At 40.7% G+C, this 26,952-nt stretch overlaps 3 protein-coding genes across 4 annotated transcripts in view; 1 reads left to right on the top strand and 2 right to left on the bottom strand.

Moving 5' to 3' along the window:
* The window catches only part of cenpp (centromere protein P), a 90,131-nt gene extending 84,991 nt beyond the window's left edge, over positions 1–5,140 (bottom strand). The window contains 5 exon segments of the mRNA XM_032550650.1: positions 1,851–1,939; positions 3,216–3,304; positions 3,773–3,927; positions 4,011–4,169; positions 5,012–5,140. Coding sequence (XP_032406541.1) covers positions 1,851–1,939; positions 3,216–3,304; positions 3,773–3,927; positions 4,011–4,156 — 479 coding nt within the window. The 5' untranslated portion in view covers positions 4,157–4,169; positions 5,012–5,140.
* Positions 5,141–5,490: 350 nt separating this feature from the next.
* On the top strand, positions 5,491–19,329 carry nol8 (nucleolar protein 8). The gene is given in 22 exon segments (XM_032549510.1): positions 5,491–5,837; positions 5,839–5,905; positions 7,063–7,125; positions 7,488–7,566; positions 8,936–9,092; positions 11,646–11,944; positions 12,777–13,033; positions 13,480–13,615; positions 13,618–14,238; positions 14,241–14,535; positions 15,640–15,823; positions 15,898–16,022; positions 16,127–16,217; positions 16,798–16,933; positions 17,019–17,102; positions 17,281–17,305; positions 17,307–17,559; positions 17,634–17,746; positions 17,748–17,821; positions 18,281–18,342; positions 18,510–18,592; positions 18,935–19,329. Coding segments are annotated over 22 exon segments (3,318 nt in total). The 5' UTR covers positions 5,491–5,783; the 3' UTR covers positions 18,995–19,329.
* On the bottom strand, positions 9,107–25,570 carry LOC116710462 (nuclear factor 7, ovary-like). 2 transcript variants are annotated; one of them, XM_032549507.1, is made up of 3 exons: positions 24,864–25,570; positions 22,479–23,897; positions 9,107–9,461 (listed from the first exon to the last, which is right to left on the bottom strand). In XM_032549507.1, exon 2 carries the CDS (start codon positions 23,878–23,880, stop codon positions 22,501–22,503), a length of 1,380 nt encoding a protein of 459 aa, XP_032405398.1. In that variant the 5' UTR covers positions 23,881–23,897; positions 24,864–25,570; the 3' UTR covers positions 9,107–9,461; positions 22,479–22,500. The 2 variants fall into 2 exon arrangements, with proteins under 2 accessions (XP_032405398.1, XP_032405399.1); XM_032549508.1 differs by lacking the exon at positions 24,864–25,570 and having other exon boundaries at positions 22,479–24,415.
* Positions 25,571–26,952: the final 1,382 nt, after the last annotated feature.

Consider the following 26,952-nt stretch of genomic DNA (forward strand, 5'->3'; position numbering starts at 1 on the left):
CTGATTCCAGCTCTATGTGGCATTTGTGTCTCAGCAGAGAGAAACAAAGAACAGTTGTCATCTTTGTGAAAGGACCAAAGTGGCACAGGGGGGTTGAAGTCAACCCAATGCTGAGCAATCAGGCTCCACTCATAAAAGGGTAAACAGGCTTCAAGACCGAATAGTGTACTGCTGACAAGATTATAATCCCAGATTAAAACAAGAGAGACCATCGGACAAGCAGCCAACATATGAAGAAGAACCAGTCACCATCGATAACGGAGGAGGAACTTCTGGTTCCCACCAAGCTGTTAGCCGTCTGGTTCACTGATGACGGATTGATCTCCAGATTACAGATTAAAACCCATCATAGAGAGGCCTTTAAACTCCAGCTAAAAGCAAGAAAGAAGATGATGAGTGGAGGAGATGATGTCTATCCTCACCCAGACTCCTAACAACACACAGTGAGGTTTCAGAGAGCTGAGCAATTCATTTAAAACACCTGGGAATGAAATAATTCAATAAAACCTCAGGCAGAGGAGTTCAGATCATAAAAAGGTTCAACATGTCTCCTTTAAAAGCTTCCAGCTGAAGCTCTGCCTTCAAATAGAGATGCAGTCGAACATATTTTTAACTAATTGAATTTTAATGAATGGAAAGTTTATTCACAAGCATTGTTTTCCCCTCCTGCTCAGTACCAACAGTCACTAAATCAGATCAACATCAGAAAGATCCACATCAGCTTGGATAAAGTGGGTAATCCTGGAGGAGGAAACCCACCCTGACCTCGGGAGAAACTCATCAGCAGCACCTGAACCCGGACGGATCCACCAGAGATGGTCCATCTGGACTGGACAGTAAGGACTGGCTGAAACACACACACACCACGCGCACGCCCACACACACACACTCACTCATAAAGCCAGAGGTCCTGACGGAGCAGCAGCAGCTGAATCATTGTCTTCAGAATTTTTCCATGTGCTGGTTGCCAGGTTCTGCAGTCTGGGTCATCCGATCCAGATGTGGTTTGGCCTCAGACTCAGAGCCAATCAGAGCAGAGCAGACGCTCTGCAGCAGAATAAAGAACGGACCAGAACCTCTCAGCACTAGGTGTTAGACTGACACACTGATAATAGGGTCCTCGTCCCACCTCAGCCTTTCCATCAGGATGAGGTCTGGACTTTGACTAGGCCACTGAAATACATCGATTCTCCTCTTTTTCAGCCCTTCTGTCATTGATCTGCTGCTCAGTTTGAGACCCTGGTTCTGTTGAAGACCCAGTTAGGACCAAGCTTCAGATGAAGGTACAGAAGGACTCACATTGGACTCTAGAATACTTTGGCTGCAGTCAATTATAGCAGAAAGCCCACTCCATCATCCTTCCCCCATCGTGCTCAACAGTTGGTATGTGGTGTTTGGTCTCTTCCATCGCGGTTCTGTCCATCACAGTCCAACATCTCCACTCTGGTCTCACTTGTCCACAGGACTTTGCCCTGTAAGTCTCGTCCTTCTTCCACATGCAGTCCTGCTGACCTCAGTCCGGCAGCCATCTTGTTTCTGGAGAAAAATAGCCCGCCCCCCAACCCTCCCAAGCAGCCAAACTGGTTCATGGTCATGATCTTTGACTTTAACCTGCTAACTGAGGCCTGTAGAGTCTGAGATGGAGCGCTTCGGTTTCAAAATGATACATTTATATCATGTTATCTTAACTTTAAAGTTTCCTCAGTAAAAATCAGAGATTCATTTTAGAGGATTATGACAGCTGAAATAATGTATTTTTCCTCCTGGTTAGTGTTTTCAAACCCTTCCACCTGGTTACTCCTCATTCCCTCTCAGATTATCCCCCATTAGTTATGACTGCAGGTCGGTACCTGGACAGGAAGCTGCTGAGGCTCTGCAGGTCGCTGGAGTCCAGCACCAGGTTCAGATCTCTGATTCTCCGCTCTGTTCTCGATCCATCCTGCAGACATTACATCCATCAGTAAAAACAGTCCAACATCTGCTCCAGTTAGCTAACAGATCCAGCTTCAATCCTGTTTGCACAAATTAGAAATTTACTTTGACTTTCCTAAATTAGAAAAATGATTTCTGTGAAACTGTTCTATGATTCAAACAGTTTCAGTTCACACATATAGAAAGTATCCAATGTATGGTTTACATGATGCAAAATAGATATTTAGACTAAGGCATGCAGGACTGAATGCAGATATGTCACTCCACAGAGAGGACAAATGCAGAAAAAGACACATTCAGAGGACACAGGAGGAGGCAGAATGACAGCATGAACAAATTCAGAACATTATCTCCATCTAGGGATGGACAATATATCAATAACAATATATATCATCATATACACATGCTCAACATCAATAGATAATACATGCAATATGTAGAATCCAGAAACACAGCATTCTGGGAGATGTAAGCTTTAGTCACTAAACCTCTAACAACCAGCTAAATACAGTTGGTGGCATCAACTTTCTCGCTCACTCTTTGGTTACCGAGCAACTCATTCTTTGGTTACCTAGCAACAACTTGCTGAAAAACTTGTGCAGAAGCAGTTTCAGGTTTCACCATCGTGCCTCATAACTGCTTAAAAATAAAAAACTATGGCATGGAGTGAAAACTGGATAAAACAGAAAAGGTCATGCTCCGAGTTTGCCAGTATTTCAGATATTTAAAACAAAAAAACTGAATTCAACACATAGTTATCGATAACAACAGATGTGAAATGCTTATATCCTGAAAAATGTTCAGCCATATCGTCCATCCATCCCTCCATCTTTTCCAAAAGCTTGTTTCCTGTTTGGGGACTGTTTTCCATATTTAGGGGCAGATGACTGAATCCATAACCAGTGGTTATTGAGTTTTTTAATTTATCAATGCGAATAATTAATTTAATGACTTAAGTACAAGTGATGAGCATCATTCCTGAGGTTTCAGGAGCAGCTGAAATCACTGATCTAATTATGGCTCTCTGTCACCCACTGCTGGCTAAACCCTGAACTATTTTCTAATATTTCTCTCTAAGATCTTCTCTATCCATCATCTGACACTGATCTGGAGCTAACAAGATAGAAAGCAAAATCCCATCTCCTCCTTCTAACCTAAATACAGCCAGAGAACCAACAAACAGACACAAGAAAATTAAACAACAAAGAGGCTGAGAACAGCTGCTGGTCCCAGAGCCAATATCAGTAAAACGACCTTAACATCAAGAGAATAAAAAGACTCACCTTGAGCTCAGAAAGCTGGAACTCTACCTGGAAGACCAGCTCAGAGCTGCGACCTGACAGACAGACCTGTTGGACCACCTCCCGACCGCCTGGCACACACACAGAAACAAATAACACCAGACTTTTATTCTGAAAGAGAAACTGGGCATCTGACTAATGAGGAAACTTGGTGCAGTTTAAAAGCCCAGTAAGAAGGTCAGAGTAACTGGTTTTAAATAACACAGATGAGTCTAACAGATAAACAACATGTTGAGCAAATGGCTAACAGAAGCTGTGTTTCCATTACAAATGTTTGCAAATCTTTCTCTCTACTCTCCTGATGTCAAAACAACACCATTTCGCAACTGCATTAAAAAATAAATGAAATTAAAATCACATGTGAATCAGCTTGTTCATAGAGATAAGTAAAAAAAATGATTGGAGTGATAGATGTAAACAGTTAGAAAAGATAAATTCATCATTCAGCCATGTCAATATCAATTTGTGCAATTTGATGGTCAATGGAAACGCAGCTAGATGTCTAGTGTTGGAAATGTCCAGCAGATTCTCTTCCTTACGGCTCGGCAGGGTCTTTGTGATGCAGCTGTTCAGGCTGATGCCATTCATCTGAGTCTGGAGCTTCAAGTCCTTCTCCAGCTCCTCCACTTCCTTCCTTCAGCCTGGACACCACCAGTCTCCTCCAGGTTCCTGCGTCCGTCCACAGACAAACGCTCTGCAGAGACAGTCAAACATCCCATCATTTCTCTCTGGTACTCAAACATGGAACCTGATGGTAATAAAAGGAGGTAAACTCACAGAGCGTCCTGCATCTGTCCCCTGAACTGGAAGGAGACGTTTTCCCAGCTGTCCTGTCGCTGCTGCTGCAGAGCTCTGATCTCTGCCTGCAGCAGCTTCACCTCAGCCTCCAGCTGCTTCACCTCCTCTGCATTCTCCTCACTCATCTTCCTCTTCTTCCTGGAGAAACAGCAACAACACTCAGACGTAGGCCTGTCACAATAACTAATTTTGCTGGACGATAAATTGTCCCAGAAGTTATTGCAATAATCAATAATATTGTTGCTTTGAAAACATTTTCAAGTAATTTAATACATTCTCACAGATCAATAAACTTTAAATTCTAACGAGCATTTAACAATGGACATGGAAGACATTTCAAATATCCAAAATAAATAAACAAAACAACAGAAACAACAAATAAAATACACTATGATATTTCTATGAACAAAACTGTCACTTAAAAAAGGGCTAGTTGAGACCAAAGCACCAGACTGAAGACTTTAACATTCAGTTTTTGGTAGAAAGAGAAAGAGGAAAAAGAAAAAGCTAAATTATACAAATGGAAGTTTTTGAGCTCGTTTTACTTCCAGGATTAGTTTTGCTGCGCTTTACGTTTCACTTATACTTGAGTGATGTTAGTATGAAGTAACTGTCCTCCACTATAACTGGAGAACAATGTCTGGCTAATCTATTAAGCTTATATCTTTGAATCAACAACACAAGCAGACAGACTTACAATTTATGTGGAAGTAAAACCTTAGTTCTACACCAACCTTGTTTTTCTAATGTTATTTTTATTACGCAAAGTTTGTTGCTCAACCCATTTCTGCTCAAAAAGCTTAAGAACTGTTATGTTCAAAAAATAACCAACAAAAACTACCATTTTACCGTATTTATTTATTAAGAAACACAATAAAATTCAACTTATACGTAACCAGACAATTCTGTGGCCGTATAAATTCGGCCACATTAAAGTTGTTGCCAACCATTAGAAGGCTAATTTAAAGCTTTTTATTTACCTGGTCTGCGTGTCCCAGCTGATCTGTGGAGCTAGCTGTTTGCAGCCTCCCGCTCTCTGGACTGTACCACCTCGGTCTGAAATTAGAGGGTGAGACGGTGTTGCTGTCGAGTCCTTTTGACCTTACTGGGTGCTTCTGTTGGTACAAAAACCACAAATATAAGTAAACTCAATCTAAATGTCATAAAATAATGCGTTAATATTGGTAATAAACTGTAAAAATAAGATTTACTCGGGAGCAAAAATGTGAAACATCCCCTCTTCCTCTACACAGTAGATGGGACACAGGAAATATCTCGACAAAACCCGAAAATGTGTCTTTTTCGCCAGGAGGAATATAATTTTGCATATGTATTATATTTTTTAATTAAAATGTGTTTTATTCTAAATCTTTCTTTTAATCTTTTAAATGCTGGCATTGTGTATTTTACATTAATATAAAGTACAATGTACGCGGAACGTTTTCAGATAAACTACCGGAAGTAAGTGTCAGTCGGACTCGAAAGGGCGAAGCACAGGCTGAATACATGTGAAGTAAACATTAGGAATTTCATTAGAAAAATGATTAAATCCTAAATACCTTTTGACTATAGAAACAGAAATGTTTGTTCACATAAGAAGCTGCTCCATTTTCTAACATCTTTGTCTCCTTTAAGGTTTGTTGCTGAAATAACTGATGCTGCTCCTCACACATCAGTCTGGATGACCAGTGTTTGCTACAGGCTGCTGGTGTTTGCTGTTCTTGAAGTGACTGGTTTTGTGGATTCTGCACAATGCGGCGGCTTTACGTCGGCGGGTTGAACCACACGGTCACCCAGAAGGATTTGAAAGGACCGGTTTGGAAAGTTCGGAGAGGTTCTGGATGTAGAGCTGCGGACCCGGAGAGATGAGGAGGGTGAGAATGCTCCTGATGGTCTGAGAGTTGTAAAATAAGTTAATGTGTTTTAATATCATAACCACCAACTGGAAGTTATCATTCAAAATCATAGCTGTCATGTATAACAAATGAGAATCAGTAAGACTCTCACTGAATGAGGCAGTTAATGAAAACATGGCCTTTAAGATAAAGATCTTATTAAATAAGAAAAATAAAAAGCATAATTAAGAAATGTGGGCGTAAGAAAGTTTGTTTAATAGCTTCTGAAATATTATTTTCTAAAGTTGCCGTTTAATCTGCCAAAGGAGCCTCATCGGAAAGCATATTTTAATTAGAATAGAATAGAATAGAATTACTTTATTCATCCCAGCAGGGAAATTATTTCGCAGTTACAGCAGCATAGAGACAAGACACACAACAACCACCACTGAGTAGCAATTGTAGACAAAATAAAAATAAAATATAACATGCTGTCAATATAAAAAGTATACGATTGTCAATATACGATTCATTTTTAGAGTATTTCAGAGTATTGCTGTGATATGAATATTTCTCTGACATTTCTTCACTTCAGTTAAACACCCTACAATTCTGCACTGCACGATTATGACTGTCACATGACCAAACAACAAGAACAAGGTGGAAATAAATATCAGTTGTTAATATTGGCCCAATTTTACTTATTGGGCTGAATCAAATATGTAAAAGAAATGACTAACAGCAATGTTAACACTGATATATTGTGCATTTATAGTTGTTTTTTTCTCGCATGATGGCACCCAGATGACTATTTAACAAAGTTTAAACTTAACAACAGTTTATAAACAAAACTTCTGAAACCAACATAATAAATCATCTTTATGTTTAAATGTTACCTAATTTAGATACTTCTCAATATAAACAGTTTTGTTACTTCATTTATTTTAATTTCACATCAAAACTGCATTGAAAACTGAGAAGTCTTTTAACCAAATTAATGGATATAATTTGTCTTTGAATATTTATTTCTGTTGAATCCTTAAAGGTTCTGCAATATTTTCCAATCAAACCAGGAAATGAATGACTCTAAAGGTTTCTGGTTAAAATCAGGATTCTTCTTAGAGAACATCCTCCATTTTTCCTGCCACGGCTTCATCAGATTGTCCTGATGTTATTTTCTTATTTTTTTCCTGCAGATGTTCCTTACAAAACATTCGCCTACATCAACATCAACATTTCTGAACCAGACCTGAAGAAATGTAAGTAAAGAAGCTTCTATAGTCAACATTCCCACCTTAAAGCATCTGCAGGAAACTTTCTCTGTAAGATAAAATCACTCCTGTCTCGTGATCTGGTGAAAGTGAGATATTGTCAGACATGTAATATTTATTTATGATCTTTAGAACAGTCAGATTATAGATTTGTATCTAAAATAAAGGGTATCTTGTTGATGGACAATGATGTAGGAAGTTCTTAATGAAATTAATCAGTGCTGAAACTAATTAGAACAGATTCAGAGGAAGGTGAAATTTTCTCCATCTCCCAGTTTTTCTGTTTACTATCTTAGATTTATATGACATCAGAGTTCAGGTCATTTTACGTCTTCGTGTTTTCTCTGCAGGTATGACGGTTCTTAATAAATCCAAATGGAAAGGAGGAACTCTGCAGATTGAAGCAGCAAAGGAGAGCTTCCTCCAAAGGTTCATTTTATTACTGAACTTCACATCCTGGGGAGGAAAATTTCATTTTATACAGAAGATCTGGTTATAAAATTCAGGAAGCAGAGAGAGATTTACAGTATGTCAGTGGCCTATTTACAAATGAAAATATTTTAAAAGCTGCTGGATTTATGGATTGAATTTTTTTTTTGTCTGACGTAGAGATGCACTGATCAGGATTTTACCAGCTGAAACAGATTTTCAGTTCTCTAATTTCTGATCTGCAAATTCGTTTTGAATAAATCAGTAAAATTAAAAAAAATATATCAATGCTTCAATAGTTCAGAAATTTATCACCAATCAGAGCTGATTTAAGGATAAGTTGGCTGATTATCATCAGTGGTCAGTTAAGTAAAAATGGCACCTAGTACTGTTTATATTGTAATTTTATGACTGTATAGTGATTGTATAGAGCATATACAACTTTCAATGCAGGTTTTATATTAACCTGTTATTAACTCACCTGCTTAGAGGACTATTGATGGAAACTTCCTTAAACTCAATCTGGTCCAAAGCATCTTTTAATAGTGTTTGCACATTGTCCAAAAACAAAAACAAATTCATCGGTTGTTAGAATGAGAACATCAGAGACTTTCAATGGAAATTTTTAAAAGAAAAGAAACTCTACGTATAAATATATTTTATATAAAAGATAAACATGGACAAGACATTATTAAATCAAGGCTATGATGCATCAATTTTCCTTTCAATTTTCTCAGTGAAACTTTAATCAGCAGTCAGTAAAAACACTCAATTTATCACAGCTTGTTCTCCTTAATTTATTTCTTTCCTCATACAGAAATGAACACTACAATAAATCAGGCTGTTAGTTTGTTTTAAATAAATACTCTGCCTTCAACTTTGATAACAATAAAATTAACATTTTACCTTTTAAAATATTGTATAAGTTTATGAAAAGCTCTCAGTAGTTTAGGAAATAATTAGTATTTTCTTACAAACATAAATCAGATTGTTTAAAATCTCGGTTATTTTAACAGAATCAGTTTTGATGAACAAGAATCTGATGCTTTAATTACCAGAGAGAAAAAGATGCTTGAAAAGATGATTAAACCCTTAAATATCTTTTATAATGTTTGATTTCAGCGTTTTTGAGATAATGTTCTGTTTACCAGCTGCAGCTGACCTGCTGGTCTCCAGCCATCATTGGTTGAGATTCAAAATCCACCATCAAACAGCCATGAATACACTCACTTCCCGGGACAATTTAGAGACCAGTTAACACAACAGTTGTATTTCTGGATAGTGGGAGGAAGCTGGAGTACCAGAAGTTACCCATAATGCAGAGGGAGAGCAAGAAAACAGCATTATTAAGTTAATAAATGTGCTGCAGGTTGGCTCAGGAGCGTCAGGAGGCAGCAGAACATCATCTTCAAAGATCTGCAAATGGAGCAAAGAAGCACAAACTTCTGGATACATGGAGCAAAGCTGGAGTCCAAAACTTCACCATGAAGGCTGCGGTGCCGGGATCCGAAGTACCAGGATGTAAGGTTGGTTTGTCAGCTTCTTCCTGTTCCTGATAAATCTGCCGAGATGTTCCTCATCTAAATATGAAAACCTCTCAGAGTTTTCCTCTGTTCATCAGTCTGGATGTTTGGATCTCAGTTTGTTTCATCAGCAGAGCTGTACAGTGTCCTCATGCTCTCCACTAACCTCACCTGGTACCTGTTCAGGATCCACACACCTTTATCGGCTGTCAGAACCAAACTAAAGTCCACATCATTCACTTCATGGCGCATTTAGTTTGTAGCATCTGGAAGGATTATTAAGCTGAGTTGAAAACAAGCAGATCATCAGATCAGATCATCTTCAGTTTCCTGCTTACATCACAGAGTTTCAATCTGATCAATAAAGTTTCATTTGGACTTTTTGTTCTTCATGCTGAGCAACATCAGAGTTTGATGTTTGATCACTGAGATCTTCATAGGGAGGATTTTTACTTTATTCCAAGTGTTGAACAATGGAAACATCTTGTCAGTGAAGGTGTGTGTGAAGGTGTATATGTGTGTGCTAGTATCCAGATCATAGAATGACAGCTTTCCTCTGTCCCAGTCCAGATTCACTCTGATCCTCTGGAGTTTCTTCTGGACTGAGAGAAACGTGACTGGAGCTGGTGGAAACTCTGCTTTATATTTACCTTTATATAACCATATAGCCAACCATCCAGACTCTATCTCTCCCTTTCTCTGGACAGACTCTGGTATCACACCAAGCACCCAGCCTTCACTGTCTCCAACTTCAACATCCCAGCTGTGGTTCCCTGAGTTAAAGCCCTCAGAGCTCAGAACAGACTCCCATTCATCAAACCTCTCTGGATTATCAGGAAGCTGCTGTTTCTCTTCTCTAGTAAATCTGGTCAGATCTTCAGACAGGATGACCTTTGACCCAGCAGTGTTTGGGTCCAGAACCAGAGGAGTGTAGGTCACCATGTTCCTTCATGTTGTTCCAGATGTTGAAGGCCAGGTTGCCCAGATGTTTGGCCTGGTCTATCAGAGCTCCTGAGGGCAGCTGTGGATCCTCCAGCAGGGGGCAGTGCTGGACTCTTTCCACTGCAGCCTGGTAGTTGTGCAGGAATGAGACGTCTGCAGCTCTCAGCTCCTCCTCTGTGGCTCTGACTGTGTTTGAAAGAGCTGCTATCTCTCTGCTCAGAGCCTCCATCTTCTCATTCATCATCCCTCTCTTCTGCTCCTCTTCCTCCCTCAGTGCAGCCAGCCTGGCCTCCTCTTCCTCTACTAGAAACTGATGAAGCTTCTTAAACTGCTCAACAATCTGCCTCTCTGTGTGTCGGGCCTGGACCCTCATGTGTTCCGCTGTCTGATCAAACTCCTCTTTAACTTTCTTCTTCAGCTCCAGTTTCTTCTTTAAAGGCTCCAGAGTTTCCTGAAGTTTCTTCTTGTGTTGCTGAGCAGCTTCATCGATGGGTCTGAATCTGTGGTTGGTGTGTTTTATCTGAATCTCTGCAGATGGAGCAAATTGGTTCTAGATGGTTCAGACAGAAGAGTTTGAGTTTGAGTTTCTCAGAGTGCATACTGCAGAGATCCTCTGAAAGTCTCTGGTCTCTCTGCTGTAAGAAAGTCTCACACAGGCTTCCTTAGAACCAGATTTAAAGGCGGATCATCCGTTAGGAGATCTCCTCTTACAAACTGGACACTGTCTTGATGGGTCCTCTCTTCCAGCAGTTCTGCAGACATTCCTTACAGAAGCTGTGGCTACATGACAGAACAAGCGGATCCTTAAAGACGTCCCTACAGACTGGACAGCAGAAATCCTCCTCAGACATGTAAGCCATTTTGTCTCTGAGTGAAGCTGAAAACACAGAAAGTCCAGTCAGTCGCGGCTCCCCTCCCTCCTCTACTAACTTCCCTGAGTGTTCTTGGTCCAACTCACCTTCAGTGTGAGCAGCTTGAAGCAGCAGAGTTGGGGGTTTCCACTTTTCTCTCCTGCAGCTGGATTCACTCAGAGGAAGCTGCTAGTTTGGTCTGAAGGTGAATCTGATCGTCTGGGAGTCTCTCTGCAGGGAAACAATGATCACAAACTGTTTCCTGCTTTAGTTGAGGTAGAACAGGTTTGGGGGCGGAGCTTAAACCTGTCAAACTTGCTGCCTCACCCATAATCAAGGTGTGTTTTGTTCCAGTGTCTAAAATTCAACATTTGAGCTGCTAATAAACTCACTGATAACAGGTTTTATTTTTCTCTGCTCAGATCAAAACAAAACCTGTAATAAAGACTGTAGAATAAACTGCACTGATTTCAACCCTGATTGAAACGTTTTACCAAGATCTTCCTCATCCTAATGATCAGTGCTCCTCTTCCTCCAGACCCACTGCAGCAACAACTCAGTTTTTGTTGCTAAATGTGTTTTTAATGTAATGCTTATTATTCTCTGACTTATTTTTCTCACACTTTACTTTTTGCTCAAGACAGAATCAGATGTTTTAATCCGAGCTCCATACGGACATGTTTGCTGGTTTCATCTGTTGGTTTCTATGAAACGCAGGTTTGTGTGTGTAGGTGGAGATGTTGACTCTGTTCTCTGCTTTCAGGACTGGGTGGTCAGTAAATTCGGTCGAGTCCTTCCTGTGCTGCAGCTCAGGTGTCAGAAAGGCAGCAAAGCTCGAACAGTGAAGTACGACCCATCAAAGTACTGCCACAACATCCGCAGACTGGACCGGACCGATCCAGATGAGACTCTGTCAGTCACCCAGCTCACCTGGCAGGTGGAGGGAGGGGATGATGACATCAGCAAGAGGAGGAGGGGGGAGTTCCCCCCATACGAGCCAATCAAACCTAAGAAGAGTCGCACGGATCCCGGCGACTCCCTTAATGCTTTCAGCAGGAGCCGGTAACTTTTTAAAATGTTCTCATCTGTTCCCAAGGAAGTGTTCTTACACAAAACAGCTACGGACAAAATTAGCACTATGTTGATGTGACAACATCTCATGAACCGTTGAATTTTTTTACACAGCATAGTTGTAGGAGAATGTTGAGGAAAAGCGTTTTTATGGTCTGTCGTCGGGCCCGGTTCTGATAACAGATAGATTGAAGGATCTCTGGCCTCAGTTTGCCTTGTTTGTTCTGTTCGTATACAGAAACCCTGTGTCCTACTTTGGTTCCCTCAGATGTTTAAAAACTTGGTTTGTGGTTGGTTCTTCTCAACTTTTCCCCAAACTGATTAGTTCTCCATTGGAGCCTCCCTGGCTCTTCTGGTTTCCTGCAGCCTGTCATGTTTGCTGCAGTCGGAGACTGAGACGGTTCTGTAGAGGCTCCTTAAAGCTGATTTAATGAGCTCCATAAATTAGATATGCAGGGTCAACCAGATAACTGCTGCTAAACAGCCCAGATAACATTTTAATCCTGCCCCTATGGAGGCATCAGAGGCAGAGACTCGAGTTTAAAATTTGCAGGCTAAACCCGTATATGGAGACTAAATAATCTTGAGAGGCTCTTAATCAGCTCCAGTTAACTTCTGGTTAAATTCTGTCATCACTTTTGTTGATGTGAATATGGGCTTGGAACCTGAAAGTTGTGGTTTTGATGAACTCGAATAAATTATTTTGTCTTAGAGACATACAGCCAAAAGTGTCAAATATTTAAAACGATATTACATGAAGGCAGTAATGAAACATGTAGAACAGGTTTATAATCCATGTTTCTTCTTTTCTTCTTCTGTTAGGATCCGAACGGGCCCAGAACTCCGACAGAAACACTGAAGTCCATCAGCTCACCAACGGCTCTGATCTGCCAACCAATCGCAGAGCAGCTCAGAGGGAGGACAGGTGGTTCCTTGACAGCGATGTTGATTCGGACGAGGAAGTCCGCAGTCTGGCGGCCGCCCAGCAGAGCTCCCATGATGCACTGCAGCAGGAGGCGGAAGACGACGACAACCTGGAAGTGGTGGGACTCGACTACTTGGTGAAATCAGGACCCAACGGTAACAGAAATTCTGTAAACGGGGATTTTCAATCAATATGTCTTCCCAGTCATTAAAAGGAATGACCTTTGATCCCTGAGAAACACCAAGTACAGAATCATCATTAGCTGGTAGAACCTCATGAAGCTGGATTACTCTGGAGGACCAGCTCTACAATCCAGACTTCACTGAGCAGAGAAGAAGCCTGATGTTCACTTCAGAGGAGTCTGCACTTCCTGTTGACACCTTGAGATGAGTTTGTAGGAAGAATCTGACAAAATCACACCTGGAGGGAAAACCTGGTGGACCTTCATGGTTTAGGAAGAAATTTTAAAAAGTAGAAAAAACTTCACTGAAATTCAGGAGTCAATGAAGGCTTTGATGAAGTTCTTTAAAGTGCAAACGTAGAAACAGCAAAAGGTAAAAAATAACCTTTGACCTGACCTGATTTCTCCATTTGATTCCAGAGGATGAGGAAGACTATGACTCTGCTGGCACAGATGAACTGTTTGATTCCAGAAGAAATCCGCCTGCCCCCCCTACAGGAGAAACCTTCATCACCGACAGCCCAGCAGTTTTCAGACAAGAAGAGGACAAATGAAAAGAAAAACTACACCTGGAGATGTTTCCTCCAGTAAAAACTCATCCTCTCTGCAGAGAGAGAACCCAGCTGGCGTCCGCCCTGCGATGAAGCACTCATCAGATTCACACAGCGACGAGGATGATGAAGAGGAGGAGGGAAACTCTTCAGACTCGTCTTCAGATTTTGATTTTCCAGCCCTGTTTTCTGCTAACTCCAACCATCTGAGGATCTCCTTGGCTGATTTACAGAGGCTGGCCGAGAGCAAAGTTCCCAGCATCCTCGGATCCGGACTGAAACCGGAGTCTGGCTTCCAGGTGCGACATGCGCGCAAGGAAGCCATCACCCCCGACGAGATCCTCGCCTCCATCCTGGGGGAGGACAGCAGCAGCGACGACAAAGAACACAAGAAGAAGAAGAAGAAGAAAGCAGAAGGAGTGACTTCAGCGTCTCTGCAGCCCTCAGAGGAAACCGGGCCGGAAACTTCTCAAACTGACGGGTGTCTGAGGAGGAAGAGGGAACATGAGCAGGATGAAGCTGCAGGCAGCGAGAGACAGAAACATGGAGAAACATCAGAAGCTCTCAATGATCCACAGACCAACTCTTCCTCTGGAGTGAAGAAGATGAGGAAGAGGAAGAGAAGATGATATCTGTGAAAGATCAGCCTTCATCCAGCAGCTCCTCTGAGGAAGAAGAGCAGGAGGCTGGAGCAGCTCCTCATCCAGCTCCTGCTGCAGGCAGCAAGACCTCTTCCAGTGAGGAAGAGGAGGAAGAGGAAGAAGAGGCAGAGGAGGAAGTAGCTCCTCCCCGGGTGGCGTTGGCAGCCAAGGAGGAAGAGGAGCTGCAGAGGAAGGCCAACATGAGAAGGCTGGCTGCTCTCCAGCTGAGGCAGAAGGAGGCTGAGGAGCATCAGAAGCTCATCCAGGGAGCTCTGGCCAACCTGGTGGGTGTTCCTGGTTTTCCAACTGGTAGCTACCTCTGGTTCTGGTCCAGTCTGTTCTGAATATCCTGGATGAAAGAGGATCGTTGCTCTTTAGAACAATCTCCTCTGATTCCAGACCTCAGTATTTGTTTTAATGATCTGAACACTTCTGCTAAAGCGCTAAAAGTGGAACTGATTTCATTTAATACTTCAACGTTTTTGCTAACTTTGAAAACGTTTAGCGCGCGTAACTTCTCCTAAATAACTTACTGGGCTTTTTTTTTTTTAATTAATCTTTTATTTGGAAAGGCAAGTTACAATAACTTTCTACAATCCAGCTTCCACCACAATGGAAGTATGAGAAGTATGGCGGGTTCACATGGCACAATTTTACATTTTTGCCCTAATTTTCCCCTTACAAACGTTCCGAGTTCTTAGACTCAATTGTGATAATAGTAACTGATCATCCTGCAGTATGTGGTGTGTTACGTAGATCGTCGGGACCGCTCAGATCTAAAATCGGGCGTGCTGAACATGTTGGATTGTCTTGAGGGGTTTTCCCTGACTGGAGCGAGAACTGCAGCCTGTTGAATGTGACAGGGAGCCAATCAGAAAACGCAGGTGACGTAAGCACGGAGGGGAATCCCAAAGAGCTGACATGGGTGGACATAGGACATGATAAGTGTATATGCTTTCGCAAGGCAATGTTACTCAGCTGAACGGGAGTGATTCAATAATTTCTCCGGTCGTCTGGGGAGCCTCTCTACCGAGCAGCCATCTTTACGGTGCTCCTGGCCGGAAGCCCCTTATTGGGCTTTTTTGTAAACTTTCAGTTGAATAAAGACGCAAGAAACATTTACTTCCTGGTTTCAAATTCAAATTTACTTTATTGATCCCAAAGTGAAATTAAATGTTGTTGTAACTCATATTAATTAAAATTCTTCAAAGAGTTATTGTAAGAGTGTGATTGGCTGTTGGCAGGAGAGATCTCTTGTAGCAGTCTGTATTACAGCACATTTTAAGAAGCCTCTGACTGAAGACACTCTCTTTTCCCAAGTCAGCCTCAATAAGAGGATGGTCAGGGTTGTTAATCTTTTTTTTTATTCTATTTTATTATTCCATCAGGAGGCTCCGCCTCCAGCCACAGGGAAACGCATCGTCTTCGGTTCAGACGACGAGGAGGAAAAGCAGGAAGTTGTTTCAGCTGTCAGAGAGTCAAAGAAGCCCCTGTTCCAGGACAGCCAATCAGAAGACGAAGCCACAGCTGATGGAGCAGCAGCAGCCAATCAGAACGCCCCACACAAAGCAGTGAGTGAGGATCTGAGAGCGTTTGCTCAGCTCTAATTATCCCAGTAGCTTCAGCACCTCTGCCTGTTTTCAGGAAGCGCCTGAAGCCGTCGGGTCCTCAGCTGTTTGCTGACAGTGAAGATGATGAGGAAGGTGGTGAAGAGGAGGATGGCAGCAGATTTGACATCAGGCCAGAGTTTGAAGGTCCAGCTGGACAGAAGGTCTGGTTGTCATGTGGAGATCATGAACTGTAGTGCTGCGTCAGTCTGGTCTAGTTAAAGTCCTGGTTCTGGTTCTGAAACCAAGATGTTTGTTTGTCATCCAGCTGATGGAGCTGCAGTCTCGCTTTGGGACGGACGAGCGATTCCGGATGGACTCCCGCTTTCTGGAGGACGAGGAAGAGGAAGAGGAAACAGGTTAGAAGGTTTGGATGAAGGTTGAGTCAGGAGGAAGAGGAAGGAGGGATGTTAGTGGAAATCATAAACTGGATGACAAAAGTCTTGAGTTTGGTGTTTTTATCTCAACTATTCCTTTTTTATTACAGAGACTTTATAATTCATTCATTTATTTTTATTTTTTAATTGATTTATTTTGGACATTTAAAATGTCGTCTTATTCCAGTATTTAAAAGTTCATTAGAAATGAAAGTTTATTGATTCTTGAGAATGTTTTATTGCATTATAATTATTATGCTATTATTATTATTATTATTATTATTGTTTATTACAATAACTTCTGAGACAATTTATCGTCCAGCAAAATTTGTTATTATGACAATAGTCTCACTGAACAAGAACTAGTTCAGTTCAATCAGAACCCGTTAGATTTTTTTAGGTTCATTGTTTCATGACGTCGGTAACAACCTGATCACACTCCTCTCCATCAGAACCAATGAGAACTTCTTCCTCTGTTTCTGTCCAGTCAGCAGTAAATCATTGTTTTGCTGAACCTCCCTCTGTTACCTTCTGAAGGGTTTTTCATTTTTTTGTTTTTCAGAAGTTCAGAAGAGTCTGATGGATGACGAAGAGGCTCTGGAGGAGGAGAAGAAGAAGAATCTGTCCATCCTGCAGAGCGTCCTCGGAACTGGCCAACAGGCCAGCGGCAAAACGGCCGTCAAAGCCAAGCAGTTCAGGTGGGAGTCAGTCTGGTTTCCAGCTCCTCCTGGACTAAAAGGTGGAGTTTGAACAGATTAAAATCTGTTGTTTTTGTGTCTGCAGAGACGTGTCGGCGCTGCACTACGACCCGAGCAAAGAGGAGCACGCTGCATTCGAGACCAAAACAGAAGAAACCAAAAAGGAGAGGTAGAGGAACCACCTCCATCCTCAGATTAAACTGACACGATCATTCATGACTTCTGATCACTTGAATCTGTGTGTAGATTCTGTGAAAGTTTAGCTCAGACGATCCACAAATCATCAGAACTTTAAACTCGAGTCAGACTCTTCCCAGCAGGATCCTGAAGGTTTGTTCTGTTCGCAGCAAAGCGGCCCGCAGGAAGAAGAGGAGAAGAGGCTCAGAAGCTGCCTGAAGTTTCCAAGGAGATTTATTTCCAGGTGTCCGGAGACCTGAAGGCCGTGTTCGGCCAGACGAACGACGGCTCCGCTGAGGGAGAGGAGGGGGCAAACTGGGATAAAGTGGAGGAAGAAGAGGGAGGAGGAGAGGAAGAACAGCTGCCGCCCTCCCTCCTGTCAGCCGATCCCAGCTCCAAGTCAGAGGAATCCTCCGGATTCAGGTTTTCCTTCTTTGGAGACGAATCAGCAGCTGGAAGCAGGAGAGACGGGTGAGTCTCATCAGTTCCCCTCATCAGACCCACACATGGAGCAGATCTCTGTTCATCTCTTCAATCTTCCCAACAGCTGAGTACAAAGCTGAGAAGATGAAGGCGCCGAAGGTCTCCTGGCACCAAGACCCACGTTTCCATGACAGCAGCTCTGAGGAGGAAGGAGGTGGAGGAAGATGAGGAGGATGGGCAAGAGGAGAAGAAGGAGGAGCAGAGCAGCGTTGAAGCTAAAAACACAAAGTGAGGGAAAAATCCTGCAAACTTCTGCAGTTTGGTTTTATTTTCTCCAATAATTCAAACCTGAATGTGATCAGAGGAAACATAGTCAGACATAATAAATTAATCAAGTGGATAAATAATTTTCTCAACTCTGATTATCAAGAGCTACCGTCCTGAAACCCTTAGGCGAATTCCCGCCTCAGGTTTGACTTTGATTCATTGAAGTCACACCAGCTTTATCGTGATTGGTGAATAAATCTTTGAATAAATAATAAATAACCTGCATTTATTTTTATCAGTGGTGGAAAAAAAAAAACAACTTGGTTATGGAGTTTCTTCCTTAATAGATCAACATATTTAATCTGTGTAAACCCGTTATCTTCTTGTAGTAACGTTTTGCTCTTCAGAGGTTCTGGAGAAGATAAAATAATCACTTTGAGTTCAGATTAAATCTCTTCCATTCGTTTTTATCTTTAACAGGGAGGAGACTCCATCACAGCCTGATTTCTTCTTCTTCTCTTCTGATGACCACAGACTGAAAGGTGAGATCAACCTTCTGGGCTCCTTACTGACACTTTGTTATGATGGTTTGATTTTTTTCTGTTTTTGAGCTCTAGACACAGAATTAAATCTTTAAATCTTGACTTTTCTCTTCTGTTGGAGATTTTTTTAATCCTGTTTAATCTCAGCTCTCTGTTTCGTCCTTCAGAGGGGCCCAAGTTGTTCTGTCGGACCTCCCAGCTGGCGGAGCAGAGGGAGCAGTGGGAGGAGAGGACCAGCACGCTCAGACAGGTTTCTATCAGCTCCACCAAAGATTACTTTAACTGATCAGAGTGATGTTGGTTGAAAAAACTGATCTTAAAGTCTACTTTGTTGCTCTCTAGAGGCAGAATGAATAACTGTTTCAAACTGTAGTTCCTTTAAATCAAACAAGCTGCAGAAATATCTTTACATGTTGGATCTGAGATGATCAGAAGTAGGAAAGTGAAAAATCTGACCCACGTGGTTGTTTATCACAGAACAATTCAGCTCTGATCCTTCTGCAGAGAACAGAACAGTCAGAAATAAAGTTGTTTCTTGTCAAATAAGGCAGAGTAAAGAAATAAATACATTTGTTTTATCCGCTTTTCTCAGGAATACCGCAAGAAGCACAGAGACGCCAGGAGGAAGCTGAATATCTCTCGGAAGACCTGAGGATCATGGGAAGTGTAGTCTTCCAGTGAACTTAGCTCTGAAGAGTTTTGGTTTTCTCAGTCGCTTTTAAACCGGTTTTGTTTGAACCGGTTTTGTGCTGCAGCCAATGAGCTGCAGATGAACAAAACTTTACTAATACAAAGCAAAAATAATAAAGTGTTGGAGACAGAAACTGAAAATAATTTAACAAGATATTTGAAAATATTATGTCAATACATTTTTTACTCTGCTCACACATTACTAAAGTATTACATCTCAAAGTTTTGATCTAATGACTCCTTACTGTCTCAGATTTTTGTAAAACATAATAAATCATTTTCTTTAATATTTGAAAATTTGCTCAGTTTGTTGCAAAAATCATCCATGTATTTTAAAAGGTTTCATTCTCTTTAAATTACTTGGCTATACATTTTTTTGTTTCTTTTGAAGATGACATTTTTGAACAGTATAGATTTTTTTTCCCACCAATGTACTTCTTGGGTTTCCATAGTTCAGAATGATGTCAGAAAATGTTATGTTTTACAGCTTCTATTAATTAAAAATATAATTAACACACAAAGTAACAAACATTACATTGCAGTGACAGATTAAAATGAAAATTATAATCCAGACCAGAATTAATCTGTTTTCCACTTATTATTAATCAAAGCACCTCTAAGCTAATGGATTTTTAACCTTGATTTAAAGGACATAGTCTTTCAGTAGTTTTCTCCTGACTCACCCTTACATACTTACTTTTAAACTTCATTGAAAAAATAAATGAATGACTAAAGATGGGAACACAGTTCACTCCACAGTATAGATTGTACCATCATGTTACATCGTAAACATCGTCAGAGGCTCCTCTCAATACGGACATGGTCTGGTTGGACTTTGGCCATGATGGCATAAAACACCTAAAACCGAAAGTAAAAGACTAAAGAAAAATTTAGTGAGAGAAATAACTACCAATAGAATAAAATGCAGCTATCTAAAAAAAAACTTGAGATTTTTCCTATTTTTCCTCTGTCTAAAGCAACATCTGATTGAAAATGGATCTAACACTAAAACACTTAAACTTGATTTATAAACGTCACATCCTTATCAGAAAAATTATTTTTAATTAATGATTTCATCACTGGGCACAATATCAATGTGATGTTTTTAACAGAAACATTGTGGGATGAAAAAAGAGACACAGTGAATTTACAGAAAGTAGAAAGCATAAAGGGGGCCTGGCTGTGATCAATTGAATTAACGATCAATTTAAGATCGTTGAGATCTTAAATTGATCCCCAGTGTTGAAGAATGGAAACATCTTGTCAGTGAAGGGGTGTGTGTGTGTTAGTATCCAGATCAGAGAACGGCAGCTTTCCTCTGTCCCAGTTCAGATTCACTCTGGCTGCTCTTGGTCCAGACAGAACAGTTTGAGTTTCTCAGAGTGCAGACAACAGAGATCCTCCTCTAACCTGGAAGCCATTTTATCTCTGAGTGAAGCTGCAAACACAGAAGGTCCAGTCAGTCACGGCTCCCCTCCCTCCTCTACTAACTTCCCTCAAAGTGACTCTGAGTGTTTTTGGTCCAACTCACCTCCAGTGTGAGCAGCTTGAAGCAGCAGAGTTGGAGGTTTCCACTTTTCTCTCCTGCAGCTGGACTCACTCAGAGGAAGCTGCTAGTTTGGTCTGAAGGTGAATCTGATCGTCTCTCTCCAGGAAACTACGATCACAAACTGTTTCCTGCTTTAGTTCAGGTCCAACTGAGGTGTTTCATTCCAGAATTCAACCTTTTGGCTACTATAAAAGTCACTAATTAACAGGTTTCATTTTTTTCTGGTCAGATCAGAAAAAACTGTGTTAAAGACAAAACTATAATCAGAGCTGCAGTTCAGCTGTTTACCAAGATCTTCATCAAGGAATAATCAGCTGACCTTAACAAAATGCAGAGTCACTGCTTGCAAATTAGATACATTTTATTTGGTTCACAAATTCACAGACACCCTGAGTTAAGGGCTAGAGTGAATCACAGAATTTATTTTATTATACAAAAATGGCAAAGGTTTAAACAGAGGTATGTGGTGGGAGCCTCTTAGCTGAAATCTAGTTAAAACCCATTTAAATAAAATAGACTAATTGGGGTGGGGTAGTAATAGAGAAAAGAGAAATAAATACACTTAACGTGCTCCCTAACAAAAACACACTCATGCAAAATCTCTGGTGAATACCACAAAGAAATAAAACTCCCTCCATTCATCTCTTCAGTCTAATAAAACCGGTTTGAATCCAGGGCAGCAAAGATCCCCTTTAAAATGAGCCAGAGGGCTGAACAATAGGAGTTCCCTTTCCCTAAACCCAAACAAAACCCAAAACCGGTTTTAATCAACAATTACCAAGAATAAGTAACTCTAACCTGAAACTGAACTAAAACTGAAACCGTAGCAGGCCAACCTGCTGATAAGTGAAACCAGTCAGATGCTCTTCCTGCGTCGCCTCTGAGCTTTTCTTATTATTCTTATTTATGGTGGATTACAAGCAACTTTCATACCGCCACCTACTGTACATGTGTGTAGTAACGCTACTTTACATCCATTAAACTCTATTTTTTAATTTTGTGTTATGAAAATAAATAAATATTTCTCTCCTTACTCTATAAATATCCTTCAAGTTTCCTTCAGTTCCTAATATTCCTGTAAGAAACCATTCATGCTCTTCTATTTTTCTCAATCTCTCCCTTCCAGGCTCATATTTTATAATTCATCAATACATGTCCTAAATTTTCTTTCTCTCCACATTTTTCACATTTATCACTATTTTTCCCAATTAGACATAAAATGTCATTTAAATAGGTATGACCTAATCATTATTACGTCTTTCCTTCTCTTTCTCTCACTAATTTTTTTAACTAACAGACTTTTGTATTTTACATAAACACCTTCCTTTCTTATCTTCATTCCACTTTTTTTGCCATACAGTTACCAACACATTTGTAAAATTGTTAAAGTTACATAAATTACCTTTACTTGCACAAAGAAAACTTGTTTATAATTCACTTAGTCTCCAAAATCACCAAGTCGAATTTTTAGTTTTGACTTAATCAATAAGTAAAATAAAAAATCAGTATTTCATCAGCCATCAGTTAATTAGTAAATAAAATCTATGTCTAATATTTTAGACCTTGATTTTTCTACAAAGTTAATAATCGGCATAACACTGATTGCTTTAATTTTGCTCTGGGAAACTTTAATTTGACTTAAATAACTTATTTGTAAATCATCAATTTCTCAATTATTAATTTTTTTTAATTAAATATTCATATATAAATTAATAAACATTACAGATCATCAGGCTCTTAGTAAAAATATTCCTCTTCTTGATATTAAATGTTTTGCCTTCAAAATATTTAAGAAAAATTATTAAGATCAGAATCCTGAAAACAAACAAGTGATCAAATCACATCACTTAGAGTTTCCTGATCAAAACTTGTGATCAATAAAGTTTCATTTGGACTTTTTGTTCTTCATGCTGAGAACATCAGAGCTGCTGTTTGATCACTGAGATCTTCATCGGTAAAACTGTTACATGACTAGTGTTGAAATATGGAAACATCTTGTGTGTGAAGGTGTGTGTGAAGGTGTGTATGCGTGTGTTAGTGTCCAGATCAGAGAACGACAGCTTTCCTCCGTCCCAGTCCAGATTCACTCTCATCCTCTGGAGTTTCTTCTGGACTTGGAGACGTGTCGATGCTTTTGGAGAACGTGCTAAGTATTCACCTTCATTGAACCACAGAACCAGCCACCCAGACTGTATAATCCCCTTCCTCTGAACAGACTCTGCTATCACACCACATGCCCAGCCTTCACTGTCTCCAACATCAACATCCCATTTGTGGTTCCCTGAGTTAAAACCCTCATAGCTCAGGACAGAATACCCTGAACCAAACCTCTCTGGATTATCAGGAAGCTGCTGTTCCTCTCCTACAGTCAAACTGGTCAGATCTCCAGACAGGTGGAGTCCTGGATGAGCCGTGTTTGGGTCCAGAACCAGCGGATTGTAGGTCACCATGTCCTTCATGTTGCTCCAGATGTTGAAGGCCAGGTTGCCCAGATGTTTGGCCTGGTCTATCAGAGCTCCTGAGGGCAGCTGTGGATCCTCCAGCAGGGGGCAGCCCTGGACTCTTTCCACTGCAGCCTTGTAGTTGTGCAGGAATGAGACGTCTGCAGCTCTCAGCTCCTCCTCTGTGGCTCTGACTGTGTCTGAAAGAGCTGCTATCTCTCTGCTCAGAGCCTCCATCTTCTCATTCATCATCCCTCTCTTCTGCTCCTCTTCCTCCCTCAGTGCAGCCAGCCTGGCCTCCTCTTCCTCTGCTAGAAACTGATAAAGCTTCTTAAACTGCTCAACAATCTGCCTCTCTGTGTGTCGGGCCTGGACCTTCATGTGTTCTGCGGTCCGGTAAACCTTTTCCAGAACTTTCATCCTGAGGTCCAGGGTTTTTTTTATAGGCTCCAGAGATTCTTTAATTTTGTTCTTGAGTTGCTGCACAACTTCCTCGATAGGTTTAAATCTATGCCCGGTGTGTTTATCTGAATGACTGCAGATGTGACAAACTGTCTGCTGATGGTCCAGACAGAAGAGTTTGAGTTTCTCAGAGTGCAGACTGCAGAGATCCTCTGAAACTGTCTCATCTCTGTGCTGTAAGAAAGTCTCACACAGGTTCTTCAGAACCAAGTTACAAAATGGATCTTCGGTGACTGATAGTTTCTTACAAACTGGACACTCTCTTGCTAGTTTCTCTCTCCACCAGTCCTTTAGACATTCCTTACAGAAGCTGTGGCAACATGACAGAATGACTGGATCCTTAAAGACTTCCTTACAGACCGGACAGCAGAGATCCTCCTCTGTTCTGGAAGCCATTTTGTCTCTAAGAGAAGCTGAAAACAAAGAAGATCCAGTCAGTCACAGCTCCCATCCCTCCTCTACTAACTTCACCTGAAAGCCGCTTCTCCACTAGAGCATCTTTAACCAATTCTGTCCCATACTGCCATCTCTCATACTGCTAAGAGAGATGAATTTGCACCCCATGTTTCATACTCACTTCAGGGGAATTACAAACTGCACCAAGCCTTGTATTGTGTGCAAGCTATTTGATTGACAGTGGACCTCATTTGCAGACTGGCCCTTGATTTCCCTCACTGCAAACTCCAAACATGTCAACAACTTAAGTGGACCGGCGAACATGCCATTTGCTTTCAGAGAGCTGCGCAAGTGTGAAGAAGTGTAAATATAAGTTTAATCCAGAGCAGGAACACATGCATCACCTTTAGGAGCAGAATGACCATGATTTCATAGCCCTGCAAGCTGCATGCAAAGGAACCCAATAAGGAAGTGAGAAGCTGTGCAGCTCTGTGCAAAGCTAGCTACCAGCTACAGCTTTGGCTACATGATGTGAATCACTGACTTTAGTTTGGCATGATGTGCAATTTATTCTTTGTTTGGTATTTTCTATTAAATAAACTTCATGCCTTACAACAACATTGGTTTACATGTTTTGATTGCATTATCTAAATCCAAATGATTATACAATATAGATAAAGTTGTAAGTAATCAGGTAATCTAAATAGTTTTCATTATGTTTGGGTCAGCAATTAATTTCTAAAAGACAATATCAAATATCTGGGCTTAGTTGTGTCCATCAAAATATTGAGGTTCCTCACTGCAGGACTAACAACTGTGAGCTCATGTCCCGCCCATGTTCCTGCCCATATTAATGCCCATGATAGAGAAGAACAGATCGCAATTAGACGACTCCAACTGGTGAAGAAGTGAACCAGAAGTTAACCGGTTAGAGAGAGATTTGACGATAGAGAAGCAGTCAAAGTGTTCTTGGTCCAACTCACCTTCAGTCTGTGGAGTGTGAGCAGCTGGAAGCAGCAGAGCTGGAGGTTTCCACTTTTCTCTCCTACAGCTGGACTCACTCAGAGGAAGCTGCTACTTTGGTCTGAAGGTGAATCTGATCGTCTGCAGGAACCAACAATCATAAACTGCTTCCTGATTTAGTTTAAGTGTGTTTAACCTGAACTATAGGTTAGACACACCTATGGTTGTGTTCAGATGCAAATTTCAAATTTGCATCTGAAATTTCAATGCAAATTTCAGATGCATTGAAATTTAGGTTTCAATGCATCTGAAAATGCGTCTGTATACTGGGTGAGGCAGCAGTTTACTTTCTGCCTCACCCGTAACTGAGATATGTTTTATTCCAAAGTCCATCATTCAGCCTGTGAGCAGCTATATAACTCACTTCCTCTTTTCTCTGCTCAGATCAGAATATAGCCTGCAATAAAAACAATAAGAATAAACTGTCCTCCGGCCTGCAGTCATTCAGTTCTGATTGAACTTCTATCAATACATAGTTCCCACAAGTCTGAATGGAAGTGATCTGTGCCATCTTGGTAGGCAAGTGCAGTGCAAAGCTAAACTACGACTTTGAGGCCAAGAAAATATATTTACACTCTGGACCAATGTGCAAGAGAAAAACATGAACAAAATGGCTGCTGTCGGGATTGATTCATATGAGACAGAGATGGAAAATATGTCAGGATGTGGACAAGCTCCTTCCGATCTACAATGACATAGATCACTACCAAATGAACGCAAATAATTTGTACACCATGGATGAGCTTTGTGGTCTGAAATCTATGGATGTATACAATCAATGTTTAAACGGCTTTGTAAAGGACGTACAAACTCTTTGTGTGAATAAAAAAGTTCTGGTAACTGGCAGAGGAAGTTCATGTAGTAATATACACATAGACCACATATCCACCTTAGCTAGCAGATAAACGCTACATTAGCTAAGCTTATTTTGCGAGAAATATTTGTATCTGAAGCACTCATGTCTTCCCACTGAGTCAATATCTATACAGAAAATGACACAATAAAAATACACAAATACACAATAAAAGACTGCAATGATTGAACCAAACAAAGCAGGGGTTATCTGAGTGTGAAGTGAAGTGACGCAATCCTAAGTGAAAAATGGAAATTGAAAGAGCTGGAGGTTTGTTGCTTGGATGTTTACTTGTAATTCAACTAATAGAAAATAAAATTGTTTTTTGCAGTGTAAAAGCAGTTTGGTCAGTAAGGTTAGAAAAGGAGCTGTTGAGTTTTATAGCAAAAATAGACAGTTTGGTGGACACCTGAAACCCTTAAGTTACTCAAAACATTGACTGGTTTAAGAATGAATTTGGTTGGAGACAGACAGCAGTGAAAGCAGGGCCTTGCTTCCTGTTTATGATTTTCAAAATGATTCTTATTGCTTTATAAGAATCATCTGGATGATCTTCTTACTTCAAGTTTCTGATCGTTCCCCACAGAAATCCAAGTTTTAATGTTAAACGTAAAGAAACAACCAAAAGCTACGATTTATTCAAACCATCATTTAACAATATTCTCTGAATTCAATGATCTATCAGCTTAAAAAAACTAATTGTGAAGCCTTCAGCATCAATGCATGCATCAAATGCATCAATGTGTGTATTAAACATTTTTCTTTCTATAGTAGGATAGCTCAGTTTTCGAGTCCTTCCCATATCGGCTCACCAGGGCCAAAAGGCCGGAGTCCACCCTGACGACTCTGATGGCTCAAATTAGCATCCCTTCTTCAATTGTAAATGTGGTCGTTGACCGTCAGGTCAGAAGGTAGGAATGTGAATAGTCCATGTTGGGGGTGGGTGCAATCTATGATGGAGGCAGCTCTACAGTAGACTCTCCTGTAGGTAGTGCTCTTCAGTTTAGTTTTGAAGCATACATGAAGTGTTTTTGGAGAGATGTGACCTTTTGCAGCTGATCCATGATGTTGTGCTGCATTATCCAGGTCATTTTGCCAAATGTACATAGAGTTTGCAAAACATACAATCTGTTTCAAGAAATGTGCAAAGGTTTTTCTAAAAGAAATTAGTAATGTTTCTCTTTGAAATAAAGCTA

The sequence above is a fragment of the Xiphophorus hellerii genome, chromosome 20 (genome assembly GCF_003331165.1).
Source record: "Xiphophorus hellerii strain 12219 chromosome 20, Xiphophorus_hellerii-4.1, whole genome shotgun sequence".
NCBI lineage: Eukaryota > Metazoa > Chordata > Actinopteri > Cyprinodontiformes > Poeciliidae > Xiphophorus > Xiphophorus hellerii.

What these genes read in the sequence shown, in the direction of transcription:
- LOC116710462 (XM_032549507.1), bottom strand. Translation starts at nt 23,880, where the DNA reads ATGGCTTCCAGAACAGAGGAGGATCTCTGCTGTCCGGTCTGTAAGGAA.